The following is a 10,187-nucleotide window of genomic DNA, read 5'->3' as shown; positions in this document are numbered from 1 at the left end:
TAAAAATTCAGATTACAAGGTCAGGAATTTACACAGTAAACCTTTATAAATTTGTTACCTGTCCATCATCCATTTATTTAAAGCATTATTAAATACAGAAGGAATTTTAAGACAGCACAAAACTTTTTCTGTTTTTTTACTTTCACATGATCTTATTTTCCCTGGCTAATTCATCAAGAGAAGCATATGGATATTTTGTTTATTTCCCTGAATGGTGGCTCATCTGTTTAACAAAATATAAATAAAGCTCATTGTAATGCATGGCAACATAACCATACCAAAACTATTTTAGTACTATTCTGCGAACACAGAAAGTGCAGCCTTAAACAAATTCCTAATACTGTATGATGCAGAATAAAAACATATAGAGTAAAACATCCCTTTTACTGTTACAGAACAAACCTTGAAAAAGTGTTGAATATGTAACAGATTAAAAGCAGCTTGTCCTGTTGGTTTGTTATATATATGGCTGTTTGTTGATTGTTGTATGTATCCATTTACTAATGCAAAACGGGATTAAATAACTTAAAAGGATCATTCAACAATGAAGAAAAAAAAAATATTCAGCATTCTTTAACAACCAACAATAAATTAACGAAAAAAGCTTTAGAATGCTACAGTTCGACTTCCACAGACTGAAAACTACATGTGTTTATTAATGTATCTATTAATAACTCTCCAGATATCAGTGCTTCTGCTTGACTTTGGTCTTTTGCCATCTCTCAAGTGAGAGTGAGTCTTAGCACTCCTCTTTTCCAGCCATTCCAGCAGCTGTGATGTGAGTCAGCTGAGCAGAATGCTCCTTTGCTTTGAGACGCAGTGCTGCTATGCTGGAAGCACGGAGGTCCACTGTTGGAGATGAAGGTAAGGGTGGTGAAGAGGAGAAAAGGTTGTTGGTGAGGTGGGAGCGTTGAATTGGACCCTCGATGGCAGGAAGGGGTATCCTTTGCAGTCCCATTGGACCTAAACTTGTAAAAAGTCTGATGAGAAATGTAACAGAATATTATAACCATTATGAAGTGTGAAAGGTATAAGGTAAAGATAAATAAACAATGGCTTGTGTTGAATATGCAGATGAACCTCACCTTCCAAAAGTGGGGTTAATAAAAGCGGGATGTCTAAACATAGCCGCTCCTAACAGAGCACTGAAGCCATGAGGGGAGGCAGGGTTTGGGGGAGGCTGAGCCAGTCTTTGGAGGGGGGCAGGCCAAGATGAATCAATAGCAGGATGTGGGTTTGGGACAAAAGTATTCCCACTCAGGTAATGACACAAGGACTGTGCAGCAGGGGGGGTTCCAGTATAGTGTAGGCTCAGAGTGTGTGACTGGACCCCCGCCTTTTCCCTTTTCCTCCATTTTGCTCGTCGATTCTGAAACCAGACCTTGAGAGGAAACAATGCTTTTGTCAATTACAAGTAGTTACGAGTTGTTGTTGTTTTTAAATTGTACATTTAGTAAAGAAATATTGTCACACCAAGCTATTGTCCCCTTAAAGTCGCCATAAAAATTAAGGCCTGTTTTATAGACTAGTCTTAAATAGAATAATGTTGGGTATTACAAGAATTTGTTTTATTTTTGCATCTCTGAGAATATCCGCAAAGGGACAGTCCACCCCAAAAAAAGAATAATTCTGCCATTTACTCACTCTCACAGTCTTTCCATACCTTTATGATGTTCTGTCTTCTATGGAACACAAGAAAATGAACACTACAATGAAAGTCAGTGTGGTCCAATGTTTGTCCAAAGGTTTTTGACTTTCATTGTATGGGGAAAAAACTGTTGAAATGTTTATACTTCTTTTGTAATCCCGAAGAAGAAAGAAAGTCATACTTGGAGATTGAGTAAATGATGACAGAACTTTCATTTTTGGGTGAACTGTCCCTTTTAACACAGAGTTGTTTACTGATGAAGGTAAAAGGGGGTCCAAAATATATATTTAGTGGAAATGTTAAGAGAAACTTTCTAGGCCAAAATGTGTGCAAGTATATGGCTTGCTTTAGTTTCTTAAAAAATAAATAAATAAGTAAATAAATAAATAAAATGCGATTATCCAAAACAGCTAAATAAACGAACATCTTATCTTGTGCCGTTTTCCCTGTTATATAAATCTGACGTAATATAACAGATTTACAGTGCTTTTTCCATAGGCTATATCGAACATTCGTTTACGAATGGCTGTATGTTTAATATGAATCTTTTATTTCTGATAGCCTGTCGCGCATGAATTGTTGCTGGCTTAATGTAGAATTTTAATAATAAAAAATGCATGCAATATAAATGTAATAGAGTTAACGGTGACCTTAAGAATTTAGAATTCATTGATGTGATTTTTTTTATGCTTCTTGTTGAGGTATGTTGTGCCCAGTCGTGAACAGTGAAAGTGAACAGATTAATAGTGAATAAGAAAGTGACTTACTTGCACTCGTGCTTCTGTAAGATCAAGTCTCATCGCTAATTCCTCCCTTAAATTAGAGAGAAAAAACAAGTTGTAGCCTAGGTCGAGTGTCTTTATCTCGATTTTTACTAAGATTGACAATGAATTTTGCTAAAATTAAAAAAAATATATATTTATTCGTTTACATTCGTGACAAATATACAAATTCTAACAGGTCCTGTGCTATTGAAACTGTTAATGTAAAGGTATTGTAACGAAAAGAATCAGCGACAAAAAAAAAAGAATTTATAGGATTAAAATGAAAAATAAATACAACTGATAAAATCGAAATGATTTTTGTAGGACTTTTTTTTTCATTTAGCTTCTGTAAGATCAAGTCTCATCGCTAATTCCTCCCTTAAATTAGAGAGAAAAAACAAGTTGTAGCCTAGGTCGAGTGTCTTTATCTCGATTTTTACTAAGATTGACAATGAATTTTGCTAAAATTAAAAAATATATATATTTATTCGTTTACATTCGTGACAAATATACAAATTCTAACAGGTCCTGTGCTATTGAAACTGTTAATGTAAAGGTATTGTAACGAAAAGAATCAGCGACAAAAAAAAAGAATTTATAGGATTAAAATGAAAAATAAATACAACTGATAAAATCGAAATTATTTTTGTAGGACTTTTTTTTTCATTTAAGCCTATTCAATTTTCATATGGCTGATTTTAATATACTAGTATTGAAAATGATGAAGATGTTGTCTTGAAGATGTGACGGATGGTGCCTTCCAACCATCAACGAATCAGTTTTATATATATATTTGCATAATATTAAAGCATTATCGTCTACAAGTTGTGCCTGGAGTTGCGTTACCTTGTGAAAACATCTGGATAGTGAGTCTTTTGAAAAGCTCTTTCCAGCTCCTCAAGCTGATAGCTGGTAAATGTGGTCCGGTATCTCCTCTGTTTTCGTTTTAACATCCCATCTTCAGTGTCACTTCCCGCTGATAAAGTAGTTTCCTCACGGTTCTTCAAATATGCATGTCGTTCTTGCAGTCTCATTTGACCCGGAGACTCAGTTGTCTCTAGTCTTTCATTGTCGGTTTCTTCCTCCTCCGGTCTTGGCGTGGGACTGGATGCCTCTCTACAGGACTGTAGAGAAGCATGTTCCTGATACGATCTAGCACGACTGATGTTTACTAGCGAGGCCTCTGTAATTTTTAATTTTTCACAAGCTGTGTGTAGCAGTCTTGGGCCCGCTGCTTCATTTTCGTCCGTGTGAATGTCTCTGGAAGAGTCTGTCAACGGGGCGAAGGGGCGGCGGAGCTTCGGCGGCAGGTGCATGTCTGGTCGAAGGGGCCACAAACTGTTTGGTGTTGCTGTGAGCAAAAATAATTTATCTAAATAATTATCAACAGGATAAATTAAGTTAAAGATACGAATATTGAAAATCTAATTAAACTTCCTATAGAATAATCATCTAATAGCTAGACCACTTTTAGTGTCCGGCTACTATAATTTAATAACCTGCCTGTTTCGTATTTAATGAGTAGCCTACGCTATAGCCTACTTGTAACTGCAAATTGTTATTGTAATTAATTATAGCTAATAGTAGGCTATACAGTAGTTGATTCACGGACACTGTAATGAACTTAGCCTATTTCAAGTAGACCATTCAAATAAATTCTAATGTAAGGCAGTAGCTTCAGTTAGCAATTGAAAACTATTGATGAGTTTACAAAAAAAAAAAAATGCAATTCAGTGGACAATATATAGGCTATGTAAAAGCAACTAAAACAGAAACACAAAATTAAAGAATAAACAACTAACCTTTAACTTTTAAGGGACTTTTCCTTCCTAGAATACTGTCGATGCAGTACGAGGACAACAGAGTAGGTGATTTACATTTGCAGTTTGTTTGGTCTGGATTATCCCCTTCTGCTTCGTTGCTCATATCTCTGGCTTTCATGAAGGCTACAGAAACCAGTGATCCTTGGGCGCGCGTCCTGGTGCTCTCGTTGACTGGTCCTTGCAAAAGCTAGCGCACGCCGACATTTGTACTGATGCTTCAGCTTCCAAAACTCAGCTACAGCATCTGATTGGTTCTCAGGTGAAAGGCTCTGCCTCGTCAGACTGTGTGATTCAGTTTAAAGGTACTTATCGTTTTGTCTGAAAATTCGAACTTTTTTCAATTCTTAACTTATTTACACATTTAGCAGATTTCATAGTAACCATTACTACTTTAGAATGTCAATAATAATAATAATAGGCATTATTATTATATTGTTTGAATAGGCTATATATTAAAATATATTATCAATATTGCTTGTATTGCTTATAACCAATTGTATTGACTAAAAAACCTACCGTGCTTTTATTCCCTACCCCTGAATTTGCGTGCACATTTAAAGAAGCAAAAAGAAAGAAAGAAAGAAAGAAAGAAAGAAAGAAATGAGAATACTATTCCAAAGACACAATTCTTTACCTGTCATAGATTGTGTTTTAAAAACCGGTTTAGTGTTGGAATTCGCTCAGTTCACTGGTCCTTGAGCGCCATCTACTGTGTATTGCTTTATTACATTTGTATAAAACTATAGTTTATAGTTTTGTGTCAATTTTATATATTTTATAATTTAATCCATAGGTGCATTTTAAATAAAACACGTAAAAATATCATGGAACTATCTTTACATCGTAGTATTTATACTCCTGGTCACCGTCACATTGTCACCATGGAAACAATATACAACTTTGTATGGCACAACAAAGAGACGTGAAAAATGGCAGCCAGGTACGAGGTAGCAGAAGAAGCCGTTGACGGTCCATATTACCTCGAGAAAGTTTTAATTCCAGAAGACTCTGAGGATGACTATAAATACGACGAAGTGACTGTCGACGACGAACTCAGCATACCTGAGGGGGAAGAGGACTTGGAAACTGCTGTTAAAGCAGTGCGGGATCAAACTGATGCCACCGAATGCACAACACAGACTCAGAGGGTCAGTTCGGCGAAACATCCCGTTCTTAAAATACCTGAGGTGGTGGACGACTTTCTCCGCAATTATCTGGTAAAAATGGGTATGAAAAGAACATTAGACTGCTTCCAAATCGAGTGGTTTGAGATGGGACACAAAGGCTTAATGAAAACAGACGTAATGCAACTCGTCCCTGATGTCTATACGCACAACCAGCTCCTGGACAACGAGCTGAAAAACGTACAAAGAGAGCGGGATAGTTATAAACAGGCTGCATTTGAAGCTGGAGAAACCATAGTAAAACTTCAAAGAGAGAGGGACTTCCATAGGATGCAGCACAAGCGTGTTGTTCAAGAGAAGAATAGACTTATTGAGGACATTAAAAAGCTGAAGAAACACTATGCATCCTACGATCCTGCTCTTAGACAACTAAATGAGAAGTATCAGACAGCTGTGAGGCAGAAGATGCTGGTTAGTCTGGAGAGAGACAGAGCTGTCAGCCAGGTTCAGAACATAGACAGCTCTCTACGTACCGCACATTCTTTCCCAGGAACCGGAACAGCTCTAAAATCCCCTAACACACCACATCAAAGAGAAAAAATACAGAAGAGTCCAGAAAAAGGTGCACACCTGTCATGTGACAACATTGCATCAAATGATGTTATAAAAGACCCCAACAAAAACACAAGGCATCCTAAAGACTCTGAATTCCCAACCAGCACTCGAGTCAATCCCTACTTGCCGCAAATCAAAGCTCTTTCCTCACTAAACACCAAATCAGCCAACTTCTCTCTCTTCAGGTCTTTAAAAGCACACACAATGGCAGTGAGCTTCCTCACTCTCCATCCCCGTAAAATGATAGTAGCCTCCTCAAGTGATGACCAGCTTTGGAGATTATGGGGAATACCAGAGGGAGAGATGATCATGACTGGCAAAGGTCACACTGATTGGCTGTCATCCTGTAGTTTCCATCCCAGCGGTGGTTACCTGGGGACCACAAGTGGGGACACCACAGTTAAAATTTGGGACTTTGCTCAATGTCGATGTGTGCTCAGTTTGGAGGGACACATTCACACCACCTGGGCCTGTTCCTTCCATTCCTGTGGTGATTTTGTGGCCTCTTGTTCTATGGATAACACGGCTAAAGTGTGGGACTTGAATAGTGAGCGTTGCCGCTGGACTCTGCGTGGACATGTTGACTCGGTGAACAGCATTTCTTTCCTGCCCTTCTCAAACATTCTACTTACCTGCTCAGCAGACAAGACCCTCTCTCTTTGGGATGCCCGTGCTGGATTGTGTGCCCAGACTTTCTACGGGCACAAGCATTCATGCAACTACGCAACCTTCAATGCCACAGGTGACACAGTTGCTTCGTGCGACTCTTTTGGGGTGGTCAAATTATGGGATGTGAGGAATGTGTCAGCAATGGTGACCATAGACACTGGGCCTCATCCCAGCAATCAAGTGGCCTTCAATCCAAATGGAAGAATTCTAGTGGTGGCGAGTAATGATGGCACTGTTAAACTAGTAGAAGTGTTGTCTTTACATATGTCGAGTGTAATAGCTCATGAAGATGCCGTTCAGAGTGTCAGTTTTGACCATAAAGGGGAATACCTTCTATCTGCAGGCTCTGACGGTGCAATTCACATCTGGTCATAACAATATATATTTACAGGGCTTGAGAAATGGTTTTCAAATTTAAATACATTCTGACATTATTGGTATTAATAAATAAACATGTATTTGTTAAAAAAAATCTGTTTCCTGTACACAAACCTCTAAATTCTAGAACAATTTTATAATAAGATTTAAATAACTAAATTAAACAACTATTAAAAGCAATGTATAGAAAGACTTTTTTTCCCCCAAAAATATTTAACTTTTTTTTTTTTGTGTGCATTGGCACTTTACATTCACAAGCATAAGGGAACCTTTATTTACTCATATAATAATCATAAATGTAGACAACAGTTAATTTATTCTATGTTCTCATTATTTAATTTGTCTTCACCCATTTTTTTATAACCTGCTCTCAGTCTGTAATTACATATGTTCCTATATTTTCTCTATATTTCCTAGATTTTTGAATTCAGACATTTAAAAATGTAAAACCCCTTGTAGCAAATAAAAATCTGATACAGCTTTTCTCCTTGGTAGACTAGTTATTTTCACTGCAATGTGTATTTACACTACCTGTCAAAAGTTTGGATTCATTAGGATTTTTTAATGTCAATGATTTTTAGTTAGTCAATTTTTTTGTCTCTAATGCTACAAAAATACAGTAAAATTCCAGTAAAACATTAAAAAATAATAGTGTGAAATATTATTACAATTTAAAATAACTTTTCTATTTGAATATATTTTTTTATGTAATTTATTTCTGTGATGGCAAAGCTGAATTTTCAGCAGTCATTACTCCAGTCTTTAGTGTCACATGACTTTTCAGAAATCATTCTAATATGCTGATTTAGTTCTCAAAAAACATTTCTTATTTTGATCAATGTTTACAACTGTGATACACTACCATTCAAAAGTTTGAGGTGAGATTTAAAAATAAACAATACTTACATTCAGCAAAGATGCATTAAAAAGAATTAAATTCAAAAGTAACATTTATAACGTTACAAAAAAATATTATTTCAAAGAGCCCTAAAACGTATCACGGTTTCCACAAAAATATTAAGCAGCAAAAAAACTGTTTTCAACATTGATAATAATAAGAACAATACTAACTGATAATAATTGAGCACCAAATCAGCCCATGGATGGATCCATGAAATCCTTTTTTTTTTCATCTTTTTTTTAAGCTTAATATACAATACAGACTGTTTTTATAGCAGCTTCACAGTATTAAGCAGGAAAGTGACAGAACGTCTCAGGTTACTTGTGTAACCATGGTTCCCTGAGGGGAACGAGACACTGCGTCCTCTAGGGGTCGCTATGGGGAATGCCTCGTCGTGACCCGTGTCTGAAGCCTACATTGACTTGTTGAGATATATAGTTGAGTATCATCAGCATAACAGTGGAAACTAATCCCGTATTTTCTAATAATATTACCAAGGGGTAACATGTATATTGAAAATAGCAGAGGACCTAGGACAGATCCTTGTGGCACTCCATACTTTACTTTAGTTTTGTAATCGAACTATGAGTATGTCATGATCTATTCTATGGTATTGAATGCAGCACTAAGATCAAGTAAAACTAGCAATGAGATGCAGCCTTGGTCTAACGCAAGAAGCGAGTCATTTGTAATTTTAACAAGTGCCGTTTCTGTGCTATGGCTCAGTAATTTAGTGGGTACAGGATCTAATAAACATGTTGTTGGTTTAGATGCAGTGATAAGTTTATTTAGCTCTTCCTGTCCTATAATTGTAAAGCACTGCAGTTATTTAACTCCAGATAGTTGTTTAAGTTCAGTTCAGTGACTGTGTAAAGTTTATTATTATTATTACATTTATTATGAAATAATAAACTGACTTTGCTTACCTTGATGGTACGTTGCCTACAAACTCACATACATGCTGCTTAACCCTGGAATACACTACATGATTTTTGCCCCAATTTTCCCCTGATTTACAGTTTGGAGAAGTTGATGCTACTTGCCGAAAGTCAGAACCAGTCTACAGATTTGAGTTGACAGATTTCATAGAAAATTGCGTGGTGTATGATGGTCACAGACTCCGATTTTTTAGCTATGATTTTTCAGACTATGATTCCATCCAATCGGAGGATATTAAACATGTTTGATATTTTCAGCCAATTTTAGAACATATATTGTTTTCATTTGTCACGCGTCTCATATTCAATTCAATTCAAGTTTATTTGTATAGCGCTTTTCATGATACAAATCGTTGCAAAGCAATGTTACAGAAAATTAAGTTTCTACAATATTTACTAGTAGCTTATCAGTGTTGACTGTCAGTTTATGTACATATGGCAGAAATGTACAGAAAAATCAATTAAAGGCATAATCAAACAGATGATGAACACTATTAACAGCAATTATTATATGATGCAATCAAACTTATAGCAAAAATTGGTAGTTCTGTATGTTGTTTCAGGGTATGTTGTTTCAGGGTTGACAGAGACAGAGAAACAAATAGAGACATAATTAGCGTAGCTGCTGTTCCAACCAAGCAAAATTGATTTGTTTAACCCAAACTAAAGAATAATAATGTGCATTTGATCAGATATAACTGCAGTGGAGTGAGACCAGTAGAAGGCTGTCGTAGGGAATTCTGGGCGTACTCCGCCCAGCCCAGGAACTGGTTCCAGGAATCCTGGTGGCCATGGCAGAAGGTTCGCAGGAATCGCCCCACCTCTTGAATCTTCCTCTCCGTTTGACCATTCGACTCTGGATGATATCCGGACGAGAGGCTTACGGTAACACCTAGGAGTCTGAAAAACGCATTCCATACCTTTGAAATAAACTGAAGTCCCCGGTCTGAGACGATGTCTTCGGGAATGCCATAATAGCGGAAGACCTTGTTAAAGAGAAGCTCAGCCGTTTCCAGTGCAGTGGGGAGACCTCTGAGGGGCAGAAGGCGACATGACTTTGAGAAACGATCAACTATTACCAGGATGCATGTGTTACCTTCAGAGGGTGGCAGGTCCGTGACAAAGTCTACTCCTAGGTGTGACCAGGGGCGATTTGGCACTGGTAGAGGAAGGAGTTTGCCAGATGGTAAGTGGCGCGGGCTTTTGGACATGGCACAGTCTGGACATCCTTGCACGAACCTTCTCACGTCCCTTGCCATATTGGGCCACCAGAAGCGATCTCGTAGCAGCGAGAGGGTGTTGTTGGCCCCTGGGTGGCCAGTGCCCC

The 10,187-nt window shown here is 37.4% G+C and overlaps 2 protein-coding genes across 2 annotated transcripts; one reads left to right on the top strand and one right to left on the bottom strand.

The window, feature by feature from the left end:
• Positions 1–739: 739 nt before the first annotated feature.
• On the bottom strand, positions 740–4,338 carry LOC107748121 (aristaless-related homeobox protein-like). Its single transcript, XM_016562781.1, has 5 exons — positions 4,215–4,338; positions 3,259–3,763; positions 2,416–2,461; positions 1,086–1,381; positions 740–980 (listed from the first exon to the last, which is right to left on the bottom strand). Exons 1-5 carry the CDS (start codon positions 4,336–4,338, stop codon positions 740–742), a joined length of 1,212 nt encoding a protein of 403 aa, XP_016418267.1.
• An 826-nt stretch (positions 4,339–5,164) lies between these two features.
• On the top strand, positions 5,165–7,029 carry LOC107748120 (sperm-associated antigen 16 protein-like). The gene has a single exon (XM_016562780.1). The coding sequence runs from the start codon at positions 5,165–5,167 to the stop codon at positions 7,016–7,018; it is 1,854 nt and encodes a 617-aa protein (XP_016418266.1). The 3' UTR covers positions 7,019–7,029.
• The last annotated feature ends 3,158 nt before the right edge of the window (positions 7,030–10,187 follow it).

Source organism: Sinocyclocheilus rhinocerous, unplaced genomic scaffold (assembly GCF_001515625.1).
Source record: "Sinocyclocheilus rhinocerous isolate Xijiao unplaced genomic scaffold, SAMN03320098_v1.1 scaffold2335, whole genome shotgun sequence".
Taxonomy (NCBI): Eukaryota; Metazoa; Chordata; class Actinopteri; order Cypriniformes; family Cyprinidae; genus Sinocyclocheilus; species Sinocyclocheilus rhinocerous.
The sequence above is the reverse complement of the archived record's forward strand: the minus strand, read 5'-3'. Positions and strand labels throughout refer to the sequence as shown.

What these genes read in the sequence shown, in the direction of transcription:
- LOC107748121 (XM_016562781.1), bottom strand. Translation starts at nt 4,338, where the DNA reads ATGAGCAACGAAGCAGAAGGGGATAATCCAGACCAAACAAACTGCAAA. An exon ending in AAGTCCCTTAAAAGTTAAAG is followed by an intron (nt 3,764 to 4,214) that starts GTTAGTTGTTTA and finishes TTTTGCTCACAG; the next exon opens with CAACACCAAACAGTTTGTGG. An exon ending in TATCCAGATGTTTTCACAAG is followed by an intron (nt 2,462 to 3,258) that starts GTAACGCAACTC and finishes CTCTAATTTAAG; the next exon opens with GGAGGAATTAGCGATGAGAC.
- LOC107748120 (XM_016562780.1), top strand. Translation starts at nt 5,165, where the DNA reads ATGGCAGCCAGGTACGAGGTAGCAGAAGAAGCCGTTGACGGTCCATAT.